Source organism: Malaclemys terrapin, chromosome 13 (genome assembly GCF_027887155.1).
Source record: "Malaclemys terrapin pileata isolate rMalTer1 chromosome 13, rMalTer1.hap1, whole genome shotgun sequence".
In the NCBI taxonomy this organism is placed as follows: Eukaryota; Metazoa; Chordata; order Testudines; family Emydidae; genus Malaclemys; species Malaclemys terrapin.
This window is the reverse complement of record NC_071517.1, coordinates 29,486,032-29,513,649: the sequence shown is the minus strand read 5'-3', so window position 1 is coordinate 29,513,649 and position 27,618 is coordinate 29,486,032. Positions and strand designations below refer to the sequence as shown.

The following is a 27,618-nucleotide window of genomic DNA, read 5'->3' as shown; positions in this document are numbered from 1 at the left end:
GCTAATCTTAAAAGTTTCTGTGTCCAGCTCAAGATGCTGCCATGTTCCCACTTCTGTGGTTTAAGCAATAACAGATCAATACTGTTGAAAATACAACAGCTGTCTGCCCACCAATACGCAAGTGCATGGTGCAGGTGTGCGAGAGATGGTTTGAGTCACCTGAGAGCATGGAGACAGACGATTTTATCAATCTTATCTAGATGTATCATCTCCCCAGATGCGATAAGTGACTTTTGAAGGGGGGTTGCAGAGTTTCCTTGTGGTTGGGGGTTGTGGAGAGCTTGCTATGTGTGTGTGTGGGGGGGTGGTTTTTGACTCTCTCTCTCTCTCCACTCTCCGGGAAGGGGCGGGGAGAAAAACCTCAGCTGGTATTGAAGACACTGGCAATTCTGAACTAGGGTTGCCTGCCCTCCAGAGTGTCCTGGGTTGAAGATTAATCTATCGTGAAAGATTCTGTCATGTGTTGAAACCCATTCATCCATCCACAATGGGCAGCAGCCCTGTCTGGACCCGGACCCTGCTCTGGCAGGGAGCTGGCTAATGAAATAATGCCCAATAACACCAGAGGGCCCTGCTCTGCTTATTACTCCGGGAGGGAGACGGCTGCTGCTCTCTGCCTGTCTGCTCAGCACATCGGGGGTTGGACTTCCCGGGTCAGACGCTGCTGTCGCCTCCATTGTGAGCCGGGAGCCGGGGCTGAGCCGCTGCTGCTCCCCAGCGGGGTGTGTGCGGGAACTTAAGAGCCCTTCCCTAGCGTCCCTCTGTGCCCAGCCGGGGGGACTTTCGCCGGGGGGCTGGAACCAGCCCCTGGGGCAGCCCCGGGCTCTGCCGACACCAGCTGCTGAGCCGGAGCTTGCAGGTGAGGGGAGAGACCCGGGGGAAAGGGCTGGGGCCCGACAGGCAAGCGACTCTGCACCACCGGCTCCTCATCGTCCCATCTCTGCTCCCGGACGGGGGTCTGCGACTCCCAGAGCTGCTGCCCTCTCTGGCCCCCTCCAGGCTCTGGCTCTCACAGCCCCTCCCTCCCCCTCGCACCCAGGCTGCTCTGACCCTGCAGGGCATCAGCCGAGGACCTAGCCCTGGGGTTTGCTGGCTGTGTCTGTGCTCTGCCCCCGTCTCCACCCCTTAGTGCCCACCTGCCCCAGCCAGGGCGCTGCCCACCCCGGGCACACAGCTCCAGCGCGCCTTCTGCCAGCTGTGTCTGTGCCGGGGCAGCAGCAGGAGGAGCAGGGTTGGGGGCTGAGCTCCCCACAGCCGGTCGGCTCCCAGGTCCCCCCACTCCTCTGCCACATCCCAAGCTAAGAGGGGCATGGAGAGGCTGCCGGGTGTGAGGAATGTAGCGCCCAGGCAGCTGTCAGTCAGGGTTCGCTGGCTGGATGACTATGAGCCACCAGTGTGGTGTGACTGCAAAGCAGGCAAATGTGATCCTAGGATGTATGAGGTGAGGCATTTCTAGTGGAGCTAGGGAAGTGTGTGGATGTCCTCCTGCGAAGTGCTGGGGAGACCTCCTCTGGGATCAGGGCCGGCTTTAGGAAGTGCGGGGCACAAGTTGAACATTTTTGGTGGGGCCCCAGCAGGGATGACTTAAAAAAAAAAACCACGTAAAAAAACCCCTTTCATTTCATCCATGTATTATTTACTTTCTATAACTATATAAATAATAACAAAATTATATATTACATACATTGCTGGCTGGAGGGAGGGCAGGGGCAGGGCAGGGGCTGACTGGAGGTAGGGTCTGGCTGGAGGCAGGGCAGGGGGTACGGGTCTGGCTGTGGGCAGGGCAGGGGGTGCGGGGCTGGCTGGAGACGGGCTGGTTGCAGGCAGGGCAGGGAGTGCGGGACTGGCTGGAGACAGGGGCTGGCTGTGGGCAGGGCAGGGGGTGCGGGGCTGGTGCGAGCAGGGGGTGCAGTAGGGGCTGGCTGCTGGCAGGGGGTGTGGGGCTGGCTGGAGACAGGGGCTGGCTGTGGGCAGGGCAGGGGGTGCAGCAGGGGCTGGCTGCTGGCAGGGGGTGCGGGGCTGGCTGGAGACAGGGGCTGGCTGCGGGCAGGGAAGGGGGTGCGGGACTGGTGTGGGCAGGGGGTGTGGCAGGGGCTGGCTGCCGCTGCAGGCAGGGCAGGAGGTGCGGGGTGCGGGGCTGGTGCGGGCAGGGGGTGCAGTAGGGGCTGGCTGCAGGCAGGGCAGGGGCTCCCCTGCTTCTACCGCCCCGGCCCTTTAAATAGCTGCCAGAGCCCCCCGCTACCCCAGGGCTCTGGGAGCTATTTAAAGGGCCTGGGGCTCCCCTGCTTCTACCACCCTGGCCCTTTAAATAGCCGAGGGAGCCCTGGGGAAGCAGCAGGGCTTCCGTGGCTATTTAAAGGGCCGGGGTGGTAGAAGCAAGGGAGCCCCGGACTTTTTAAATAGCCCCCAGAGCCCCGCAGCCCTATCCCAGGGCTCCAGAAATGGGGTTCAGCTCTGGTGGCTATTTAAAGGACCTGGGGTTCCAGCCCCTTTAAATTGCCCCCTGGGGAAGCCTGACTACCCGCCCCGGTACTGCGTACAGGCGGCAGCAAGGGCGTGGGGCCCTTTTAGGTGCGGGGCCCAATTCAGGGGAATCGCTGGAATCAGCCTGTCTGGGATGCTGGGCGCAGTTCTGGTCACCCATGGCCAAAAATGATGAATTCAAAGTGGCCTAGGTGCAGAGAAGTGTTGGTAGGATGATTGGGGGCATGGAGGGCCAATCTTCTGAGAGGAGGCCAGAAGACTTGGCTTATTTAGTCTAGGAAAATGAAGGCTAAGAGGGGATGTGATTTCTCACTATAAATACATCGGGGGGTGCGGGGAGCACCAGGGAGGGAGAAGAACTCTTTAGGCTAAAGGACAACGTTGGGCAAGAACACATAGGGATAAACTGACCGTGAACAAATTCAGGTCGGAAATTAAAAGATGGTTTCTAGCCTGGGGACAAACTACTTAATGCTTTCTGAGAGAGAGCTGGACAAATTAATGAGGGAGATAGTGCTATGGGATTGTATATGATGGAAAAGGGGTCAGCTGGCCTGGGGGTCCTTTCCAGTTCCTGTCTTATGTTCCTAAAGCACATGCTTCAGTGCAGGGGTCAGGAAGGGATGTCCCCCAATGCATTCAAGGGATGTGGGGTGTTTTTAATCTGTTTCTTTTGAAGTATCCCCATGGCTGGAGATGGGTACTAGATGGTGTGGGCAGGGCTCAGAGGTGGCACTGAGCATTCTGTCTCTCAGGTGCTAGGCTGGCTGGTTCCTGCTCCCATGCTCAGAGTTTGTCTGATCGCCATATGTGGGGCTAGGACGGAATTTTTCCCCAGTGCAGATTGGCAGTTTTCACACCTTTCTCTGCAGTGCAGGTCACATGCCAGGATTATCCACCTATATCTCACTTTGACATTCAGCTGCCATTGGTGGGGCCTCGTGCACTGGTGCACCTCAGTCCCTCCTGCCTCTGCCTGTGGCACACAAAAGTCTAGTCTCCTGTGGGCTATGATATTTTGGTCTAATTCTGGTTGTTGGGCTTGGTGTGTAGGTGCTGGGTAGGGTTGGTGGCCTCTGATATGTGGAAAAGCAGTCTGGATGATCTGGTGGTCCCGTGTGGCCTTAAACTCTGTGACACCAGAGTGGGGCATAGCTGGGGTTGGGTGTAGCATACATGCAGTGCGCAGGGCTGGGAGAATGGCAGGGGGCAGAATCACCAGGAGACAGAGACCACTCTCAGCTGTCGATCCATTTCAGTCCACAAAAGCCCAGTAAAATTTAAATATGAATATGTTTGCCTAAATATACATATATTTGCAAACACCACCAGTAGAATTTAAATTGGTGATGAGTCCAATCTGACGTCTGGCTGTGGACCCTCCCCTCGTTCCTCTGAGGAGTTGATTGTGGGAAATATATCTTGTCAGTTTTCCATCTCCCCAGTAGATATTGGGGTTAGTTCCCCTTTCTGGGGTTCCCATTCCCACAGCCACAGGGACTGACTCCTGTCTGGGTTCTCTCTCTGTCCCAGCAGGTGATGGGATGGTGAGTGAGAATGAGGAGGAGAAATCTCAGCAGGAAGATGCTGAGCCAGTGGAACTGCATGGGATAGTATTGGGAAGAGTTGAAGGGGATGTTTCCCAGAGCCCTGAGCAGGAAGAAGCCTGTGAGAGTCAGCTCAGGCCAGAGAGGGCACATGGAAACCAGCCGGAGGAGAGACTGGATAAATCTACTCGTGGGAAAAGAGGGGACAAGAACGTCCATGACGCTGTCCAACAAAGAAACTCAGCTGAGCAGAGATCACTCGCCTGTGGTAAATGTGGGCAAAGCTTCCCCTGCAGCTCCGCCCTCAGCCTGCACCAGAGGAGTCACAACAGTGCCAGAGAGAAACCCTACAAATGTGAGGAGTGCGGGAAAAGGTTCAGCCGGAGCTTGAACCTCATCATTCACCAGAGAGTGCACACGGGAGAGAGACCCTACAAATGCCCCGACTGCACGAAATGTTTCAAGAACAGCTCTGGGTTCCTGAGGCACCAACTAGCCCACACGGGCGATAAGCCCTTCATCTGCCCAGACTGCGGGAAATGCTTCAATCGGAGCTCCACCCTCGTCACACACCAGAGGACCCACACGGGGCAACAGCCCTACAAGTGCACTCACTGCGGGAAAGCCTTCAGCCAGAGCTCCAACCTGATCAGACACCAGAGAACCCATGGGGGAGAGCGCCCCTACCCATGTCCCGACTGTGGGAAGAGCTTCACCCAGAGCTCCAACCTCATGACCCACCAGAGAATCCACACGGGGGAGAGACCCTACAAATGCACCGAGTGCGGGAAAGGCTTCGTTCAGATCGCAAGCCTTCTTTCCCACGAACGAACCCACATGGAGGGGAAACCCCACGAGTGTCCTGACTGCGGGAAAAGGTTCCGCTACGGCTCCAGCCTGACTTCCCATCAGAGAACTCACACAGAGGAGAATCCCTATAAATGTCCCGACTGCGGGAAAAGCTTCCCTCAGAGCTCGAACCTCAGCAGGCACCAGCGAATCCACACAGGAGAGAAACCTTATGAGTGCCCCGTGTGCGGGAGAAGCTTCATTCAGAAATCAAATCTGTTCGCTCACCAGAGAACCCACTTGGTAGACAAACCTTCCAAGTCCCCTCCCAAATGAGGGCTAGGCCTCTGTCAGAGTCCAGGTGTTACTGCAGAGGGTATAGTGCAGAAGGGAGTTGGGGCTCATTCACAGCCTTTTAATTTACAGGATGATGTTAGCCTGGTTTAATAGGCTGTGTGAACATGCTATAATCCAGGCTCATTTTGGTTTAGCCTAAATTGATTAGGTGAGGTCTCTACAGACAAAAAATTACCCCAGTCTAAGGGCCTCTCCGTTCAGGGAAGTTATTCCAGAATAAGGGAGAGTGTGAATTTTGAAGTGCTACAGATATCCCCTAATGACACCTCATATGGACACTCTCGTATTGAGATATAGGGTCCATGTGGGGAGTTGTTCTAAAATAGCAGTAGCCAGTCAGTTTCCCCATGTAGACAAGCCCTAATTAAAGGTAGGATTATAAACTGATTTAGTTTAACAGGCACAGCTGCATTTGTGATGCTCATATCATTTCCAACCTTGCTTGGCTTGGTTTAGCTTGAGGTGTTTACACCATGTTAATTAGACCTTTGTGAGTTTGTGTATGGATAAGGACTTTGCTGGAGCACTGACCTCCACTCCTATCAAAGGCGTGAACTTTGGGGACTAAAAATTAAAAAGGAAATGGGCAGAAAAAGTCACTCACATTAGGTAGAAGATAAACAATTACATGATTGAACCAAGCAGAATCTACAAACTAATTGTAGGCAATGGAATAGGAAGATGTGAAAGAAACAAACAAGAGCCGCCAAATCTACTTTGTCATTTAATCCTTCCTTGCTATGTTGTGATGTAGCTGGCCCAGTGACCACAGCACAGAATCATAGAATATCAGGGTTAGAAGGGACCTCAGGAGGTCATCTAGTCCAACCCCCTGCTCAAAGCAGGACCAATCCCTAACTAAATCATCCCAGACAGGGCTTTGTCAAGCCTGACCTTAAAAACCTCTAAGGAAGGAGATTCCACCACCTCCCTAGGTAATCCCATTCCAGTGCCTCACCACCCTCCTAGTGAAAAAGTTTTTCCTAATATCCAACCTAAACCTCCCCAACTGCAACTTGAGACCATTACTCCTTGTTCTGTCATCTGGTACCACTGAGAACAGTCTAGATCCATCCTCTTTGGAACCCCCTTTCAGGTAGTTGAAAGCAGCTATCAAATCCCGCCTCATTCTTCTCTTCTGCAGACTAAACAATCCCAGTTCCCTCAGCCTCTCCTCATAAGCCATGTGCTCCAGCCCCCTAATAATTTTTGTTGCCCTCCGCTGGACTTTTTCCAATTTTTCCACATCCTTCTTGTAGTGTGAGGCCCAAAACTGGACACAGTACTCCAGATGAAGCCTCACCAATGCTGAATAGAAGGAAATGATCATGTCCCTCAATCTGCTGGCAATGCCCCTACTTATACAGCCCAAAATGCCATTAGCCTTCTTGGCAACAAGGGCACACTGTTGACTCATATCCAGCTTCTCGTCCACTGTAACCCCTACCTAGGTCCTTTTCTGCAGAACTGCTGCCTAGCCATTCGGTCCCTAGTCTGTAGCGGTGCATGGGATTCTTCCTTCCTAAGTGCAGGACTCTGCACTTGTCCTTGTTGAACCTCATCAGATTTCTTTTGGCCCAGTCCTCTAATTTGTCTAGGTCCCTCTGTATCCTATCCCTACCCTCCAGCGTATCTACCACTCCTCCCAGTTTAGTGTCATCTGCAAACTTGCTGAGGGCGCAATCCACGCCATCCTCCAGATCATTAATGAAGATATTGAACAAAACCGGCTCCAGGACCGACCCCTGGGGCACTCTGCTTGATACCAGCTGCCAACTAGACATGGAGTCATTGATCACTACCATCACTAGTATCATTTATTCATGTTAACCTCCTCCTTTCCAGCCCCTTCACCCAGTTACTGGTTGTAAAACCCACCTGCTGCATTTTCCCTCATTGTACAAATGTGATTAAAGATGTTGAAATGTGTATCAAGAGTGGTGAAAAGAGTGAAATCTGATTTTTAGCAGCATTGGCTGGAATTGCTGAAAATTGGCCTTTAGGTTGAGTTTGAACTATTTTTTACCATAGCAGAAATACAGTACACTAAGGTGCATGTTCCTTGAGAGGAGAGCTGGTCACAAACAGAATTCCTGTCCCACAAAAAATTCCAAGATTCTGAAATTTCATTTCATCCCTAATTGGGAGAAAAAGTAGAATTCCCAGAATTTTTCACAAAATGAAATATCCAGAACAATTTCATTTTGACATTATGGAAATGTTTTGGTAAGATCTAAACATTTCATTTTAATGTTATAATTTGACTGTATTTCATTATATCCTATTATTATAGACTCATAGAAATTTGGGCTGGAAGTGAACTCAAGAAGACATCTACTCCAGCCCTCTGAGCTGAGGCAGGACCAAGTAAACTTAGACCATCTCAGATAGGTGTTTGTCCAGCCTGTTCTTAAAAGCCTCCATTGATGGGGATTATAATATCATATATCATATCACATAATTAATATAGTTGAAATGATAACATCAAATTTAAATGTTTCAATAATTTCCCATAGAAAATTTTAATTAAGTCAATATGTTCCTGAGGAATGTTTTGATTTAATCAAATCAACATCTTCTGATGGAAAAACATTCTACTGGAATACTGTTGAGCAATTCCTTTCTAGTGAAGAAACATGGCCGTTTCTGACTTTTTCACATTAAAACAAAAAAGGTATGCTTATTGTTTTGTACAATGTAATATTTCAAAGGAAGTGGAATAAGCAGTGTTACCCCCTCCTAATTTTATCACCAGTCTTGCAATATGTGGTATTATATTAATACCCTAGCTCCCAGAGTCATGTGTTTATGGGTGAATCTCAGTTTCCACTGGTGAAAAAAGTAAGTTTCTAGACCTTGAGGCTGCAGAGAAAAGCTTGAAAATGTGACCCCTGAAGACTCAAACACCAAAAGGCAAATGAAAAGAACCAAGGCATATTACTTTAAAAAATCATGAGATTTAAAAAAATAATCTCATGATTTTAGGGGATTATGATTTTTAAACATTGGATTTGGCAATACTGAGATGGGGGTTAGCTTTGAAAAGACAGGTATGGGACAGAGACCAGACTTTGTGAGAGAGAAAAAGAAGGTATCAGAGGGGAAATGGAAAGTGAGGTTCAAAGCAACAGGTGTACATTCAATAAGAATAGCCAAAGGAATATTGACGGAGAAAGCCTAGGCTAGAGGTTAAAAGTTCTTCTCAAGCCTGATCCAGCAGAAACTGAGGACTGACAACTCATTACTCTAGTAGGAGGCAGAATTACTCAGTAGATCGGAGAAAAGTGTCCCTCTTCCTTAAGAAGTTTTATTTAGGACACCTCAGGATGTCAACCCGTTCCTGCTGAGTCCACAGACAGAATCCAGAGGAGAGGCTTAGAACCTGAGATCAGGCTGTGGGAAAAGACCCGAGTTGAGACAGATACACGAATGGGAGAATCCTGCTCTAGGCCTTGCCCTGTTCCTGAGCCCCAACCTGGGCAGACAGCAGTGCCTCGTGCTCCCTCAATTAGAACACCTCTGAGATCCACCATGCTGCCCAACTGAGGATCCTGTGCAGACCCCTTCCAGGGGTTATGGAAGAGGCTCTTGCTAGAGCCCTGGGTTCCTTGTGAATGGGCGAGTTTAATTCTCAAACTCAGGCTCTGGCAAACTGGGACATGCTAGGTTTCAGTGTCCCTTAGATTCCCCCCTTAGAGAAGGTTAGAAGGAAAAACAAAACCCAAATATTGGAAGACCAGGAACTGCAGAGTAGAGGTGATGCCTCCCACCCAATGCAGCCCCACAACCATAATTCTGCCCCAGGGAGGGAGAACCCAGCAGTGTACCACTCCCTCTGCCTCAGTCAATGGGCAGCAAATGCTTCCCAGTTCAATGGAACTGCATGGAGCCCACAGCAAAGGGGGAATTCTCTGGCCTGGGCTTGCATAAGATCAGTCCAGATGACCTCATGGTCTCTTCTGGCCTTAAACTGTATGAAATTTGGTGACTCACATGGGTGGGGCTTATTAGATGTGTGGAGCTTGGAAGAAGGAATCACTTTTCTATGCCATTCTCACTAATGGGTGGGGGAGGCCTCTTGAACAGATCTCATGGCCCCTCTGCTACCTGCTGCATCCCTCTACCAGCCCCAGTGCGGTGAGAGGGACGGAGAGGAGGGAAGCTGGTAGCCAGGGAGCTGAGAACTGTAGCTACCAGCTGGAAGCAGCGCAGGGTGGGGGCCTGGAGTCCATATGTCACACTGGGGCCTGTTCAGGGAGAAGGGGCTCTGCACACCCTTAGCCCCAGGAGTGGGGGGGAAGGGGAGGCACAGGTGGCCTAGACCCCAAGGCTGGCCAAACATTTTCTACAAAAACGCTGTTCCAACTGATTCATAGACTCATAGGATTAGAAGGAACTGCTAGGATCATCTAGTCTGAACTCCAGATTGGGGACTGAAAATTGGGTTATCACCAAAACACATTTTTCACAAACAGCGTCTGGTTTCCATGGGACATGTTTTTGTTGTCAGAAACCAAGCACCTGAAAACAAATATTTATACTTGGAAATGGTGCTGCAATGCATCATAGGAATTCACTCTAAGTCACTTGTCCTCTATGACCCCAAGATCCTTTTCACAGTCACTGCTTTCCAGGACACAGGCCCCCACTCTGTATGTACTGCCTGCATTCCTTATTCCTAGATGTATGATCTTGCATTTGGCTGTATTAAAACACGTTTGAGGGGACTCAGCTTACCAACCGATCTACATTGCTCTATGTGGCTGTCCTGTCATCATTGTTTACCACTCTGCAAATTTTTGTCAGCAATGATTTGATATTTACTTCCAGATTGTGGATGAAACTGTTGAATAGAGTCAGGCCTGGTACCGATCCCTGAAGAGCCCCGCTAGAAACACCCCCATTCACGGATGATTCTCCATGGATGACAACTTTTTGAGATCTGTCAGTTACTGAGTACTTAATCCATTGATACTGCATAGTGCTAATTTTTTAATCAGAATTGTCACAGTTCAGGACAACTGCACCTGTGTTCCCCCTCCATGGTCCCTTGAGGGAACCCACTCTAGGATCTCAGCACCTCATCTGCCCCTTCGCTTGGGTAGACACCCTTATCTTTGTCCCTCCTGCCAGGGGTTTTACCAGACTGCACAGTTCCCTGCTTATACTGTGCTATCTGCAGCCAGCCAGACTGCCTAACCTGGACAGCCTCTGGGCTTTGCTTTCTCTTCGAAGGCTATGAACAGTTGTAGTTGCCAGCAGCCACAAGTTACCATGTAGTGCTTTATAAGCTAGCACATTTATTCTTACTGTGGCAGCATTACAGAGAAAACATATTAACACAATAAAAGTTCCTATCTGTATGCTAAAAGTTCACCAGATGTCACCCAGCAGTCTTACGAGGCCTCTGGAGGCCAAAGTCCTTCTTGTCAAAGAAATCGGATTTCATACTTTGATGAGATTGCCCGTCTGACTGATAATGATGATTACGTTGCTGTAATATACTTGCACTTTGTAAGGCATTTGAGTTGCTTTCTCAGGTCTGCTAATCTCGGTGCTGTGTGTCTGTTCCATGCACCTCATTTACCCATACTCAGCTCACCTGGTCTCAGCCCTGGGTGTGGGCACCATGCACTGAATTTCCCTGTTCTCAGCTCTTTGGTCTTGCCTCTATGTGACTGTGGCATCATGATCTCAGTTTTCCACCTTCTCAGTTCCCCAGGTTGTGACTGTGTCTGGGCCATATACTGAGTTTCCCTGTTAATAGCTTCTGAGGTATTAGTGCTGTGTTTCTGTAACATGTACCCGTTTTCCCTATTAGCTCTCTCGATCTCAGTGCCATGCATATGTGTCCGACACCAAGATTCTCTTTTCTCCCATCTTGTCAGAGCACTGTGGGTCTGTCACATGTACTGATTTTATGTTCCCAGTGTCTCAGTTCTGTGCTATGCTCCGAGTTTTCCTGTTCTCACATCCCATGGTCTCTGTGCTATTTGTCTGTCCCTGCACTGAGATTTGACATTCTGAGCTGCACTGGAACTCTGCGCTGCGTGCCTGTGACATGCTGACATTTCCCCCACTCTCAGCCTCTCTGGTCTCAGTGCTGTGTGTGCGCATGCGTGTGTGTGTCATGTAAAAACTTTTCCCATTCTCACCTCCCCTGATCTGTACACTGTGTGTCTGTGTCATCCACAAATTTCTCCTGTTCTCAGCTCCCATTGTCTCAATGTTTGCTTCTGTTCCATACACTGAGTCACCCCATTTTCAATTCCATGGTCTCAGTGCTGTGTGTCTGTGCCATGCACCATTTTCCGCATTCTCAGCTGCCCTGCTTTCAGCTCTAGATGTGTGTGCTATGCACTGAATTTCCCCATTCTTAGTTCACTTGGTCTCAATGTGACTGACATGTTCCGAGTTACCCAATTCCCTGCTCATCTCATTTGAGTCCTATGTTTGGGTGCCAGGCACTGAGTTTACCTGTTCTCAACATCCCTTTTCTTTGTATTGTATGTCTGGGGTATGCACTGAGTTTTCCTGTTCTCAGCTCCCCTGGTCTCCTTGCTTAGTGTCTGTGATTGAAATATTGTCAGTTTGCCCATTGCCTGCTGATCTGATCTGAGCCCTGCGTGTCTCATGCTATCGACCAGATTTCCCCATTTTCAGCTCCACAGCTCTCAACACTGTGTGTCTGGGCTCTACACTGAGTTTCACTGTTCTTAGCTCCTCTGGTATGAGTGCTGTGTCTCTCTGTCATGCACTGACTTTCCCTATTCTCAGCTCCCTTCATCTCAGTACTTTGTCTGTGACATGCATCACTTTGTCTGTGACATGCATTATTCTCACCCCTTCTGATCTCAATGCTCTGTGTCTGTGCAATGCACAGCCTTATCCCACTCTTTGCTCCCTGGTGTCAATGCTGTGTGTCTTTGCCATGTACACCCTTCCCCCACAGGCAATTCTCCTGGTCTCAGTGCTGTGTGTCTGTGCCAGGCACAGCCTTCACCCACTCTCAGCTATGCTGGTGTCAGTGCTGTGTATCTGTGCCATAACCAGCCTTCCCCCATTCTCAGGTTTCCTGGTGTCAGGACTGTGTGTATTTGCCAGGCACAGCCTTCTCCCAGTATCAGCTCTCCTGATTTTAGTATTGTGTTTGTGCCATTCACAGATTACCCCCACTCTCAGCTCTCCTGGTGTCTGTGCTGGGTGTCTATGCCATGCACAGCCTTCCCCCACTCCCAGCTCCCCTGGTCTCAGCTATATGTGTCTGTGCCAGGCACAGCTTTCCTCCACGCTTGGCTCCTTGGTCACAGTGCAGCATGTTTGTGCCATGTACAGCCTTTCCTCACTCGTAACCTGGTATCAGTCCTTTGTGCCTGTGCCATGCACAGCCTTCCCCCACTCACAGCTCTCCTGCTGTCAGTGCTGTGTGTCTGTGCCATGCACAGCCTTCCCCCACTCACAGCTCTCCTGCTGTCAGTGCTGTGTGTCTGTGCCATGCACAGCCTTCCCCCACTCACAGCTCTCCTGCTGTCAGTGTTGTGTGTCTGTGCCATGCACAGCCTTCCCCACTCACAACTCTCCTTGTAACAAAGCCCGATGCCAACTCTGTCCACATATCTATTCAAGTGACATCATCATAGGACCTAATCACATCAGCCATACCATCAGGGGCTCGTTCACCTCCACATCTACCAATGTGATATATGCCATCATGTCCCAGCAATGCCCCTCTGCCATGTACATTGGCCAAACCGGACAGTCTCTACACAAAAGAATTAATGGACACAAATCTGACATCAGGAATCATAATACTCAAAAACCAGTGGGAGAACACTTTAACCTGTCTCGTCATTCAATGACAGACCTGCGGGTGGCTATATTACAACAGAAAAACTTCAAAAACAGACTCCAAGGAGAGACTGCTGAGCTGGAATTGATATGCAAACTAGATACAATCAACTCAGGATTGAATAAGGACTGGGAATGGCTGAGCCATTACGAACATTGAATCTATCTCCCCTTGTAAGTATTCTCACACTTCTTATCAAACTGTCTGTACTGGGCTATCTTGATTATCACTTCAAAAGTTTTTTTTTCTCTTACTTAATTGGCCTCTCAGAGTTGGTAAGACAACTCCCACCTGTTCATGCTCTCTGTATGTGTGTATATATATCTCCTCAATATTTATTCCACTCTATATGCATCCGAAGAAGTGGGCTGTAGTCCACGAAAGCTTATGCTCTAATAAATTTGTTAGTCTCTAAGGTGCCACAAGTACTCCAATTCTCCTGCTGTCAGTGCTGTGTGCTTGTGCCATGCACAGCCTTCTCCCATTGTCAGCTATCTGGTCTCTGTGCTCCGTGTCTGTGCCATTCACAGCCTTCCCTCACCCTCAGCTTCCTGGTGTCAGTGCTGTGTGTCCATGCCATGCACAGCCTTCCCCCACTCTCAGCTCTCCTGGTCTCAGTGCTGTGTGTCTGTGTAAGCCACTGAGTTTCTCTTGTCCTATGATCATTTCTCCTGGTACGAGCCCTGTGTGTCTGTGCCATATACCACATTTCCTCTTCTTAGCTCCCTGGTGTCACAGACTCACAGTTCGTGCCCTCTCTTGGCTTATACGGTCCCTGGGGGGAACCCCCTTAAGTGTGACAGCCCTTCTTAGGAGTCCATGCTCTCCTTCTCTCTCTCTCTCCGTGGTTAAGCCCCTCCACCACCTGGAACCGTGCCTGTCTGAGTCTTAGCACGCCTGTCTCTCGCCCTGGGCCCCCTCAGGGAGTCCACTCTCTCTGGGCTTCCAGGGCCTACACTCCCAGAGGGAATAGAATCATAGAATCATAGAATATTAGAGTTGGGAAGGTACCTCAGGAGATTATCTAGTCCAACCCCCTGCTCGAAGCAGGACGAATCCCCAACTAAATCATCCCAGCCAGGACTTTGTCAAGCCTGACCTTAGAAACCTCTAAGGAAGAAGATTCCACCACCTCCCTAGGTAACCCATTCCAGTGCTTCACCACCCTCCTAGTGAAAAAGTTTTTCCTAATATCCAACCTAAACCTCCCCCACTGCAACTTGAGACCATTACTCCTTGTTCTGCCATCTTCTACCACTGAGAAATGTTATGTAAAGCCTCCGCTCAAATGCAATTGTAAGATCTGTAACTTGTATCATTAAGTTCTGCAACCGTTTTGCAGACTTTATAACTTCAGTTATTGTTAGCATAGCCTTTTAAATTTTGCAACCTTTGCAAGCTCTGTAACCTTTTCAAGTTACCACTAGTATGAACTTCCAAGCTTTGTAATATCCCATCCCTCAGAGAGAGTGTGAACCAGGGAGTGTGAACAAGGGAGTGTATGTGGGACTGGGCGGAGAGAAGTTGCAAGGAGAAAGGAACCCAGAGACAGGAGACAGGTGTGTCTGATATAATCTGCCCTGAGAAGGCAATCACGAAGTGCTGTAAAGAGAAGAAGAACCTGGTATGCGTGAAAGGAACTGGTCTGGGAATGCTTCTCGGTAATGGACACAGAAGGAAAACTCAGTGTACGTGACAGGAGCTGCCCAGTTCCAGAAAAAGGAAGCAGCCATGCACACAAGCAGCTGCTACTCCTTGACCTGCTCAGCAGCCTTGATTCGTGACCGCAGGCGGACACACCAGAGCTACCATGCTTCGGCTTCTCCGTCTCCATGCTGTCTCCGGTAACTCTCCGCCTGTGTAAGTGTGTGGGTGCATGAGTGAATGTGTGCGTGTGTGCATATATGAATAAGCTCCATCAATGCAGTGAATGTGTGCGTGTATGAATAAGCTCCATCTCTTTTCTATCTGACCCAACAGCGGCATCGTAATAAAACTAATACAAGTGTGACCCTGGGTTGGTTTTTAGGAGAACAGAGGTAACAAGAACAGTCTAGATCCATCCTCTTTGGAACCTCCCTTCAGGTAGTTAACAGCAACTATCAAATCTCCCCTCATTCTTCTCTTCTGGAGACTAAACAATCCCAATTCCCTCAGCCTCTCCTCATAAGTCATGTGCTCCAGCCCCCTAATCATTTTTGTTGCTCTCCGCAGGACTCTTTCCATTTTTTCCACATCCTTCTTGTAGTTTGGGGCCCAAAACTGGACACAGTACTCCAGATGAGGCCTCACCAATGCCAAATAGAGGGGAATTATCATGTCCCTTTATCTGCTGGCAATGCCCCTACTTATACAGCCCAAAATGCTGCTAGCCTTCTTGGCAACAAGGGCACACTGTTGACTCGTATCCAGCTTCTCATCCACTGTAACCCCTAGGTCCTTTTCCACAGAACTGCTGCCTAGCCACTTGGTCCCTAGTCTGTAGCAGTGCATGGGATTCTTCCTTCCTAAGTGCAGGACTCTGCACTTGTCCTTGTTGAACCTCATCAGATTTCTTTTGGCCCAGACCTCTAATTTGTCTAGGTCCCTCTGTATCCTATCCCTACCCTCTAGCATATCTACCACTCCTCCCAGTTTAATGTCATCTGCAAACTTGCTGAGGGTGCAGTCCATGCCATCCTCCAGATCATTAATGAAGATATTGAACGAAACAGGCTGCAGGACCGACCCTTGGGGCACTCCGCTTGATACCTGCTGCCAACTAGACGTGGAGCCATTGATCACTACCTGTTGAGCCTGATGATCTAGCCAGCTTTCTATCCACCTTATAGTCCATTAATCCAGCCCATACTTCTTTAACTTACTGTCAAGAATACTGTGGGAGACCGTATCAAAAGCTTTGCTAAAGTCAAGGAATAACACATCTACTGCTTTCCCCTCATGCACAGAGCCAGTTATCGCCTTATAGAAGGCAATTAGGTTAGTCAGGCATGACTTGCCCTTGGTGAATCCATGCTGACTGTTCCTGATCACTTTCCTCTTCTCAAAGTGCTTCAAAATTGAGGACCTGCTCCATGATTTTTCCAGGACTGAGGTGAGGCTGACTGGCTTGTAGTTCCCTGGATCCTCCTTCTTCCCTTTTTTAAAGATGGGCACTACATTAGCCTTTTTCCAGTCATCTGGGACCTCCCCCGATCGCCATGAGTTTTCAAAGATAGTGACCAATGGCTCTGCAATCACATCCGCCAACTCCTTTAGCGCCCTCGGATGCAGTGCATCCGGCCCCACTGGTCTTGTGCCCATCCAGCTTTTCTAAATAATCCTGAACCACTTCTTTCTCCACAGGGGGCTGGTCACCTCGTCCCCACACTGTGCTGCCCAGTGCAGTAGTCTAGGAGCTGAGTTTGTTTGTGAAGACAGAGGCAAAAAAAGCATTGAGTACATTAGCTTCTTCCACATCCTCTGTCACTAGGTTGCCTAGTGGAACCCTGTTCTCTAGACCGGAGTGACTCTCAGCCAGTGTAAAACAGAAGGGTTTATTGAGTGTCTGAACACAGCATAGGAAACTTTCAGGGTCCTCTGGCTTGGCCTCCCTCAGTACAGTACATCTAAGTCTCTCCTTCATCCAGGTGGGCGCTGCCTGCTCTCTCTCTCCAGTCCTGAGCCCCCTGTGCTTTCCAGCTGGGCATCTGATATCACCTCCCCCAAGCCCCACCTCTGTCCATTGACTTCTATCCAGGTAAACAGGGTCACCTGGCTGGAACTGGCTGATCAGGTGACTGGGGTCCTCTCTTTGCAGCCCATTGTCCTCCCACTGGCCAGAACTAGTTGTGACTCCCGAGCTGGGCCTCCCGGTCACCATGACACCAGTCACTGGGGTATCCATTCTCCAGGCCATTGGCTGGGGTCCTAAATTCTGTTGCTGGTCCTCTGTAACAACAAACTCCCTCTCCCATCACCTTGTTAAACCAGTAACACCCAGGGAAACTGAGTCCCACCCCCTCTGCATGCAAACCATTGAAAAAAACAATAAAAAACCAAGAGAACCCCCCACTTCATCTCACCTGGTGTCAGTGCTGAAAGTCTGTGCCATGGACCAAGTTTCCTCATTCTCAGCACCCCATTTCTTATCGCTGGTTGTCTGTGCTCTGCACCATGTGTCCTCATTCTCAGCTGCCCATGTCTTAACTCTGTTTTTGGGCCATGTACTTAACTTCCCCATTCTCAGCTCCCTTGGTCTCAGCACTAAGTGTGGGGCTCTGCACTGAATTGCCCCCTTCTCAGCTCCCTTGTTCTCAGTGCATGTCTGTGTCATGTGCTGAGTTTTCCCATTGTCAGCTTCCCTGGTCTAAGCATTGAGTGAATGTGTGTGATACACTGAATTTCCCCATTCTCAGCTCCCTTGGTTTTAGTGTGGTATGTGTATGGCATGTAACGACCTTTCCCATTCTCAGTTCCCCTGGTCTCCTTGCTTGGTGACTGTGTCATTATATGAGTTCCCTCATTGCTTACTGATCTCTTGTGAGTCCTATGTGTTTGTACCATGGACCGAGTTTTACCATTCTCATCTGCCCTGGTCTCAGTGCTGTGTGTCAGTTTCATGCACTCATTCCCTATGCTCATCAGCCCTGATCTGAGTGGTGTGTGTATGTGCCAAACTCCGCATTTCCGCTTCTCTGGTGCCGTGGTTTTAGCATTGTGTGTTTGTACCATGCACAGATTGTCCCTTTTCTCAGCTATCTTGTTGGTCGCACCTCTGTTTGTCTGTGGCATACTCTGAGTTTACCAGATCTCAGTCTCAGAACTGAGTGCCTGTGCCATGCACTGAATTTCCCCATTCTCTGTTTCCCAGGTCTCAACACTTTTTTTCTGGTCTGTACATTGAGTTTTCCTGTCCTTAGCACCTCAGGTATTAGTGCTTTGTTTCTGTGACATGCATTGAGTTTCCCCATTCTCAGCTCTGCTGGTCAGTGTTTGCAAGCCATGGCAGCGAGGGTGAAGTGGTATGCTCTTAAAAATGGAGTCCTCTGTGTGTGATACTGGACAAAACTACATCTGATTTTGTCTCAGTACTGGACAGCGGAAAAACCATACCCTACCCCCACCCCCTGATTGTCTGTCTTAAAACCGGATGAATGGCCTGCCTGTGTAAGAACTCTGCAGTAATAGACACAAACAAATCTGGCCCTTCATAGGCTTGGTCTCTATAATAGACATTGAATTAAATCCTGAAGCAGGAGGATTAATATCCCTGCCAAAACAATCTTTTATTGTAATGATTTTGAAAAATTTCAACCTTGAAAATATTGTTTCAAAAGATATTATGGGTAGTTTTCCTTATTTGTTTAATTTTATATTTCAAATCTAGGAGCAAAGAAGGCTGGTCACACATAAAGGCTGGGGGACTGTTGTATCCTTGACAGCAATGCCTCTGGGTAGAATTTAGGATCAAGGTGGAATCCAGCTGAACACAGGCTCCTGGTGTGATGCTGTGTTGCTAAGTTTCAGAGTAGCAGCCGTGTTAGTCTGTATCCGCAAAAAGAACAGGAGTACTTGTGGCACCTTAGAGACTAACAAATTTATTAGAGCATAAGCTTTCGTGGACTACAGCCCACTTCTTCGGATGCATATAGAATGGAACATATATTGAGGAGATATATATACACACATACAGAGAGCATAAACAGGTGGGAGTTGTCTTACCAACTCTGAGAGGCCAATTAAGTAAGAGAAAAAAAAACTTTTGAAGTGATAATCAAGATAGCCCAGTACAGACAGTTTGATAAGAAGTGTGAGAATACTTACAAGGGGAGATAGATTCAATGTTTGTAATGGCTCAGCCATTCCCAGTCCTTATTCAATCCTGAGTTGATTGTATCTAGTTTGCATATCAATTCCAGCTCAGCAGTCTCTGGTTGGAGTCTGTTTTTGAAACAGACGAGAAACTGTTTGTGCAAACTAGACACAATCAACTCAGGATTGAATAAGGACTGGGAATGGCTGAGCCATTACAAACATTGAATCTATCTCCCCTTGTAAGTATTCTCACACTTCTTATCAAACTGTCTGTACTGGGCTATCTTGATTATCACTTCAAAAGTTTTTTTCTCTTACTTAATTGGCCTCTCAGAGTTGGTAAGACAACTCCCACCTGTTTATGCTCTCTGTATGTGTGTATATATACCTCCTCAATATATGTTCCATTCTATATGCATCCGAAGAAATGGGCTGTAGTCCACGAAAGCTTATGCTCTAATAAATGTGTTATTCTCTAAGGTGCCACAAGTACTCCTGTTCTTTTTGTGTTGCTAAGAGAATCAGTACAATCCTTGGAGGTAGAAGCAGGGAAATACTGAGTAGGAGTAGACAGGTGGTATTGTCTTGATATAGGACATTAGGGAGACCATTACTGGACACACTGTCCACTTCTTGTGTTCTCACTTCAACAAGGATGTTGAAAACCTTAAAACGACAAAGAAAAGAACCACCAGAATTATTCAAGGTCTGGAAAACCTGCCTCAGAGCGAAAGACTTACAGAGATCCATCGGTTCGTTTTATTCAAGTGAAGGTTAGAGGGTGACTTGATCCTGGTTTATAAAGTACCTGCATGGGGAGATTCATGTGGGTTCTTTATCCCACCAGAAAAATGCCTCTTGCATTGAATTACTCCCCAGGAAGGGAAGGGAGGGGAAAGGGGCCTCGTCTGGTACCACTAACTGTGGCCACCAGAGGGCCCTGGCTATTGTCAGTTGCTGATTATGGACAGCTCTTCCAGGGGGTGTTTCCCTGTCTGAAGATACCGGGTTTGAGCTTCCTGGGTCAGAGGCTGCTGCTGCCTCCATTGTGAGTCCGGATTCCTTTCCAAGCTGAGCCGCTGCTGCTCCGCGGGGTGTGTGCGGGGAGAGCCCTTCCCTAGCGCCCCTCTGTGCCCAGCCGGGGGGGACTTTCTCCGGGGGCTGCAACCAGCCCCGGGGGCAGCCCTGGGCTCTACCGACATCAGCCCCGGAGCTGGAGCCTGCAGGTGAGGGGAGAGACCCGGGGGAAAGGGCTGGGGCCGGAGAGGAAAGTGACTCTGCACCACCGGCCCCTCCTCGTTCCAGCTCTGCTACGCGGGGGCGGGGGTCTGCGAGTCCCAGAACTACTGCCCTCCCTGACCCCCCCAGGCTCTGCTCCCCGCCCGAGGGGAGGGGAGAGGGGGCAGGAAGGAGACAGGGATAGAGGCTGGCAGGGGCAGCAGGAGCAATCACTGGGATGGGATGTTCCCGGCTCCCAGCCCAGCCCAGCCCCATTCCCTGCAGCGCCCTGGGGCAGATTGACTTTCCTGGGACAAGGTGAGGAGCAGGAAGAGGAAGAGCTAGTTCCTGCCTCTGTCTAGTCCCCGCGCTGCTGGGGGGAGGCGCTGCCCTGGGGACAGTGTCAGGGGGGATCCTCCAGAGCGGCTCCTTCGATTCTGCTCTTTTCTAGTGTTTGGCTCAGGGACTCTGTTACGGGGGAAGGGGGGTTAAAATGGCTCCGTGGGGTTAGTCCTGGTGGGAGAGGCCGGGTCGGTGCTGGAATAAGGTGACTGAAGCCTGTTTTCAGCACTGAAGAGGCCCGAGTGTCTGTTTGCAGGGAAAGAGCCTGTGATGAACGGGGCTGTGAAATGCACCAAAGCCCCTTCTGAAATCTCCTCACTGGCCCTTCTTGCCCTGACAGGCTGCAGAACCATGTCCGTGCTTGGCTACGGATTGCCCTGTCTGCTGGGGAACGGGGAAGGGACATGGCTGCAGCGGATCATGCTCAGGTAGGGGATCTATCCAGGGGAAGTGGGTTGTGGTAGGAGGAGTAACCACAGTACGGAAGGGGGAGGGTTAGTGCATTGGGTGAGGAATTTCCCCATTGGGCTGTGTTTAAATGAAGGCAGTGTGGCCTAGTGGCTAGCATACCTGACAGACACGCAGGAGACCTGGCTTCTATTCTCAGGTACGCTGCTGGCTGCAGCCTGGCCTTGGGCAAGTCACTGTCCCACTCTGTGCCTCAGTTTCCCCATCTGTAACATGGGGATAATGATGCTGAGCTCCTATGTAAAGTGTTGTGGGGGGCGTAGCATAAATTTAGATGGAACAAAGGGGCCAAAGAGGTTTACGTAACCCAATCCATGTCTAATGTTAAACAAGGGTCAGGGCTTGGTGTACAGAGACCGCAGCCTTTATAGCACCGTGGCACACTCCCCACTAAACACCCTTTGAACCTTCCATTCAAGATACAGCATTTGACATGTAAAGCGCTAAGTGAGGCCTTCATTTTAATGACATCCCATGTTCCCTTTTGCTTTAGCTGGAGAGGGTTTTAGAAGGAAAAAGCCCCTTGTCTCGCAGTCTCTTACCTGGTATCAGAGACAGTAATAACTGTCCTTTAGGGGAAAGAGAAGAAGTTAATTGAGGTGGGCTGGAGCTGTTGTTAAAGTCTAATCCCATTTCACTGGGATTCTGGTGGAGCTGGTACGGGTGGTGATGTCATGTGGGTCCCTTTCTCTGGCCCGGGCGGGTCAGGACAGCTCTCAGGATCAGGACAAAGAGTGTTTGGGATCCTGGGAAAGGGTGGGGGTAGTGGGCAGGGTGGCGAAGCTCACCCCGCTAGCCTCCGTCTGTTCTTTCTGACTTGTCCTCACAAAGTCTCGTTCCTTAACGAGACACAAAGGGAGTGGTGAGTGGACGTGGTATTTTGTCCACCAATTTTGATTCATTAGTTTCGAGCTCCACATCACCCGTTTTTAACAAGCATTAGTTTCAGCAGCCATTGGATTACATGAGTGTGGTATTTTCAGTTTAGACCAAGCCAGTCTCAGTCTGGTTTCCTTACACCGGTTCCCATCACTGTTTGTTATTACAGGTTATTGTGAAGTCTTATGAACATTTAGGCCCAGTTCTCCCCACAGAGGGCGAGGGAGGGGGCAGGGGATGGGACAGAGGCAGGGTGTAATGGCCACTCCTCCAGCTCGGCTGTTCAGAGAAGGCCATAGGAAGTGGCCTCTGAACAGCCAGTGAGGCGGTGGCGGGCGCATGGAGCCCACACATGCGTTGGCTGTCAGGCCAGCCAAGGCCCAGATGCAGCCTCCAAGCTAGGGAGGCTGGAGAGCTGGGCACACAGGGAGCGAGAGGGGGGCGGATTCTCCCCTGTGGAGCAAGGGGAGGTTCTGATTCGGTAACAGTGCTGGGGCAGGTCTGTGTGGGTCGTGGGAGGGGGTGATTTGGGACCATCCTGAGGGGCTGGTGGGCAGGGGATGTAACCCAAGGCCTGTGGGAGCTGCGGCAGATGGTGAGGGAGGCTGAGACAGGCTGTGGCTGAGCTCGTGCGCTTGCGACTGGGCAACAGGCACTGAGCGGGGGACACTTGCTGTTCCAGGGGTCGGTGACCTTCGAGGAGATGGCTGTGTATTTCCCTGAGGGGCAGTGGGCTCTGCTGGATCCACATCACAGAGTTCTTTACAGGGACCTCCTGGGTAAGGATTCATTACCACTCAGGTATCAGGAGCTGGGCATCCCTGAAGTTCCCAGGGCGGGTTCTGATCTGGTCCCTTAGCGTTCAGGAGGAACAGCCCCATAGTACCCAGACTCCAGGTGCACAGGACTGGAGATCCAGGGACTTAATGATGGTGCTGTTCTCCCCGTAACCTGGACTCCCAAGTGGGACAAACTCACTGTCTCCCCCACTTCCCAGGGCAGATTCCACCTCTGGGACCTCTGCCCCATCAGGGATGGACATGTGTCTGCTGACTCTGCTCTGCCTGAGGCCCCACTGGCCAGATTTTTGCTGGTAGGTAGCCGCCTAAAGATGCAGACAGGCACTGAGTGAGATTTTCAAAATCTCCTCAGTGTCTAACTCCCATTGTGCTTCTACAGAATCCCACTAGGCCCCTGTCTGTGACTGTAGGTGCCTAAACCTCTTTAGAAATCTGGCCCAAGTTCCCTGTCTGTGCAGATCCCTGAGCTCACTTCAGGGGACACAGCATGCCTCCCCCAGATGCTGGCCTTTCCCAGCGGGCTCTGGGAGCATTTTCCTGTCTTTTCTCTTCTCCCTGCAGCAAAGAAAAGGGCTGGGCTGGGCACCCTGCAGCAGCCTCCCCAACCTACAAACAGAGAATGTACGTGAGCCCACTTGCTTTTTCCCCTGAGCAGGGTTTCCTGTTCCCAAGCCCAGTGAGATCTCCCGGCTGAACCAAGGGGAAGAGCCATGGGGCCCAGATTTCCAGGGCTCTGAAGAAAGGGGGATCCTTAGAAGCAGCCACACAGGTGAGGGATCGCTTCAGTAAGCTCCTAGCCCAGTTTTATGTCCCCATGGCAGATGTCATGCATGGGATTCCAACAACCCTGTCTGCTACCTGGCTTGCCCCTCTCTCCTCTGGGGAAGGATTTGGCGGGATTTGGATCCTGATATTGATTTGTTTCACCCCTTTTTGTGTCAGCCTCTCTGAGGACTGACTGCTGTCTGGATTCTCTGTCCCAGCAGGAGACGGGATGGGCAGTGAGAGCGAGGAGGAGAACTCTCAGCTGGAAGGTCCTGAACTAGTGCAACCGCACAGGAGGATGTCAGGAAGAGCTGAAGGGAACGTTTCCCAGAGCCCTGAGCAGGGAGAAGCCTGGGAGAGTCAGCACAGACTGCAAAGGCAGCCAGGAACCCAGCCAGGGAAAGGATTGGATAAATCGTGTCACAGGCCCGTGGTCACCACCCACCAGAGAATCCCCAATGAAGAGAGACCGACCATCTGTGAGGAATGTGGCAGAAGCTTCAGTCGCAGCTCAAACCTGATTGTCCATCAGAGACTCCACGCCGGAGAGAAACCCTATAAATGTCTGGACTGTGGGAAAAGCTTCAGCCGGAGCTCCCACCTGATCACTCATCAGAGACTGCACACGGGGGAGAAGCCCTACAAGTGCCCCAACTGCGGGAAAAGCTTCAGTGACAGCTCCACCCTCATCACCCACCAGAGACTCCACACCGGAGAGAAACCCTACAAATGCCCTGACTGTGGGAAAGGCTTCAACCAGAGCTCCAACCTCACTTCCCACCAGAGAACCCACACAGGGGAGAGACCCTACAAGTGCCCCGAGTGCGGGAAAAGCTTCAGTGTCAGCTCCTACCTCATCAGGCACCAGAAAATTCACACGGGGGAGAGACCCTACAAATGCGAGGAGTGTGAGAAGAGCTTCAGTCAGAGCTCCAGTCTTATCAATCACCAGCGAGTGCACACCGGAGAGAAACCCTATAAGTGCATTGATTGTAACAAATGGTTCAGGAACAGCTCGGACCTGATTAGACACCAGAGAACCCACACAGGAGAAAGACCGTATCGGTGCCCCGACTGCGGGAAAAGCTTCAATCGCAGCTCAAACCTCATGACGCACCAGAGGATCCACACGGGAGAGAAGCCCTACGAATGCCCCGAGTGCAGGAGGAGCTTCACTGTGAGCTCAGCCCTGATCAAACACCAGAGGACTCACCGGGAGGAGAAGCCTTACGACTGCCCTGATTGCGGGAAAAGCTTCATTCGCTGCTCCAATTTTCTTACGCATCGGAGAATCCACACGGGGTAGAAACCGGCATCCCCTGATATCCCTGCCCCCCCATGCCAGATCAGAAGGAGCCGCTTGGAGCCAGGGTCAGCCTGGCTGGCAGACTCCAGGGAGCTGCTGCTCAGTGGGGTCTGGGAATCTGGTTTTGGGGCACAGAGGACTGGGGCAGATGGTTATTTCTAGGAAGGGAGGGATTATTTTGTTTTGGATTTCAAACACTTTTATAAACACAGTCCCACTCATGCAACCTCAGCAGGTGGCACCATGCCAGGCGGCTTTACCCTGCCTGTCCTTGTGGTGCTGAGGATGCCTAGAAAGCAGTGGTTATACTAATAAACATGTCTATGGGCTTTATTGATGTTACGTTCGTACAATGTGCCTGGGGAGGTTACACAAATCAAACTGGCCGTGGAAAAGCAGACTCATACTCAGAGATTCATTAAGTTTGAAAAACGGTGCTGAATTAATGGCATTTGAAGCATGCATTTGGATACAGACACCCCCGGGAAAGTTTATCTATGCACCAGTTTCACCTGATAAGTAACAAAGAATTCAAACATATGTCTGCTCTGGCCCAGCGACAGCTTGGTCATTCTAAGTGTTGGGAAGCGTGTCCCTGAGTTCATAGAAGCCTGTAAATGATGTAAATGTATATTGTGTTCTGTGTGGCAATAGCCAGCTGTCACAGAGTCACAGGATCTGGTCTGGCCCCAGCCTGTTATCAGCCCCGTGGGAGTGACCCCTTTAATGTGCCCACACAGCTCCACAGGGGGAGACCACACAGCTCCACAGGGGGAGGCCTATGGCCTCCATGACTCCCAGACTGGGCCTTCGGTGCCAGCAATCCCTGTCTGTGGCTCCCTGCAGCGAATCCAGCCCAGCCAGAGTCCTGCAGGGCACAGTGCTCTCAGTGAATATCTGCAGTGACACCAAGCGGCCCTTTCAACAGAAGGTGACAATTCATTAGTTACCTGGCATATAGAATCTGAAAGTCCTTACGTTAGCACGGTGGGGCAAAGGTTAACACATGGTCCATGCTGGCTACATCAGTGCAACCAGCCAGCATCTGTTTCGGTCTCGGTTTCTCCTCTCAATGGCATCCCAGGTGAAAGCTCCAGACTCTTTTTGTAAAAGCCAGGAGTTATCCCAGTATCCTGACACCAGTTCAATCCATTGTTCTTGAGCTGGGGCCTTTGCTCTGCTGAGAGGTGGGGGGAAAGCTCCTTCCTTTTGGTCTGGTTCCCAGGTCTGAATGTCTGGCATTTAAAAAAGGGTCGGTTTCAGCCCATCCTTTAATGTCCCAGTCACTGCACCCCAGTCAGCTACATGACACAGCATCTCATGTCTGCTGCTCTGCCGCAAGAGCCGCATTTTGAACCCTTTTGCACCCACTGGGTGGCTATGCAGAGTACGGAGGGAAACCGAGGCATGCCCAGGAACCATAAAAATATTACAGAAAATTCCCGCTTTGTCACACCAGCCTCACCCTGGCTGTCTAGGATTAAAATTTTGTTAGTAAATGTGACTTGGGGATTTGTTATACTAGCTCAGCATAGAGCTACTTTGTTAGGAAGATGTATGTGCATATCCCAAAGAGGAGCTGGCAGCCTGTAGACGGACTGATGGGCACTCACCACAGTTCAGTCACAGATGACGTTTGCTTGAATTTGGGTGGTTTTATAAATCATTGTTTTACCACTTGGTGAAAGTAACATAGGAGCTTCCAGTACACCATGACTGGGATTGCAGAGCATTTATGGTAACAGCTTCTGGTGAACTGCCATAGATATAACTTTGATACCGGTTACCATGGGGCTATGTTAATGTGAGATATCTCTGTGTGAAAGGAAGAGGCTTGTCTCTGGATTGTCATAGTCTCAAGGCAAATTTAAATTGAATTGACATATCAGTGACCAAGCAATTGTTGAAAGATTGCCTTTTAAGAATCAACAGAGGGTCCTGTGGCACCTTTGAGACTAACAGAAGTATTGGGAGCATAAGCTTTCGTGGGTAAGAACCTCACTTCTTCAGATGCAGATACTCTACAGATACTGTTACCCCTCTGATACTTGACACCCTTTTAAGAATGACTCTTTGTTGAGCTGCCACTCACAGACCCATAACTTTGGGTTACAAAGTTTGACTGGTAAATTGATCCAGCCCTGTACTAAGGATTCAGTGTTGTAGTAAAAGCCCCCATTCCATGCTAGAGTACGTTTCCTATTGATTGGTAAATCTTTGTGGTTTTATTTATTACTTGTTAGTAAGTGGGGGTGGGGGTTAACACCATATCTTAACATTTTTTGTTGTAACTTCATGCACTCTGCTCTGTTCATCTTCAAGTTCTGTTTTGAGTACTAAAGCTGATTAATAAGAAGCTTCTCATCTGTACATCAGCTAAGCATCGTGAAATCCAACAAATTCCAAACAAACAAAAAACAGTAGGAAGATAAACCAAGCTCCCCTGCAGAAGGTGCATCTTTCCCCCTGTGAAGAGCTCTGTCAAATTAATAGGCCATCCACCCAGACTGATGAAGCACAATGAGCAGGAGAAAGTATTACCAATACTGGAATGCAATATGTTATCATTATGGTTCAGAGTGAACAGTCTATGGCGATAAATAGGCAGTTCTCACCTCTCAGTGATGTTCCAGTGGGTTCTCCAAAACAAGAAAGGTAAATTCTGCAAAATCCTCATGATGCACAAAATTCTACTCCAGATTTCTAGTGTCTCCTGCTGCCTCCATCCCTGCAGCAATGTCCAGTATGTGACACAATATACTCAGCAAGAGATTCCCTCTGCCCCAGGGGATAATACTCTCAAGTGGGACTGGAGACATGGATGTTGCTGGAACATGCTACTGCCTGCAGGAGCATCTTCCAGCAGCCACAGGGTTAACCCAGTAATGCTGAGAGCTCTGGTTATTGCTAAGGAGGGAAAGTTTCTTTCATCAGTCATTGGGGTCTTGTACATTTCGAAGCCAGCCCATTAACTACACTAGTTCCATTGTAGTTAGCTTGTTATTTCACTTTTTGGGT

General features: G+C 49.8%; 1 protein-coding gene across 6 annotated transcripts; it reads left to right on the top strand.

Annotated features, from left to right (window-relative positions):
- Positions 1-667: 667 nt before the first annotated feature.
- Positions 668-26,788, top strand: LOC128848305 (zinc finger protein 239-like). Of its 6 annotated transcripts, none has more exons than XM_054048224.1 (5): positions 19,881-20,048; positions 20,723-20,810; positions 22,412-22,508; positions 23,185-23,298; positions 23,516-26,788. In XM_054048224.1, exons 2-5 carry the CDS (start codon positions 20,787-20,789, stop codon positions 24,598-24,600), a joined length of 1,320 nt encoding a protein of 439 aa, XP_053904199.1. In that variant the 5' UTR covers positions 19,881-20,048; positions 20,723-20,786; the 3' UTR covers positions 24,601-26,788. The 6 variants fall into 6 exon arrangements, with proteins under 6 accessions (XP_053904203.1, XP_053904199.1, XP_053904198.1 ...); XM_054048223.1 differs by having other exon boundaries at positions 23,513-26,788; XM_054048228.1 differs by lacking the exons at positions 19,881-20,048; positions 20,723-20,810; positions 22,412-22,508; positions 23,185-23,298 and adding exons at positions 668-859; positions 4,021-5,123; positions 7,539-7,544 and having other exon boundaries at positions 23,761-26,788.
- Positions 26,789-27,618: the final 830 nt, after the last annotated feature.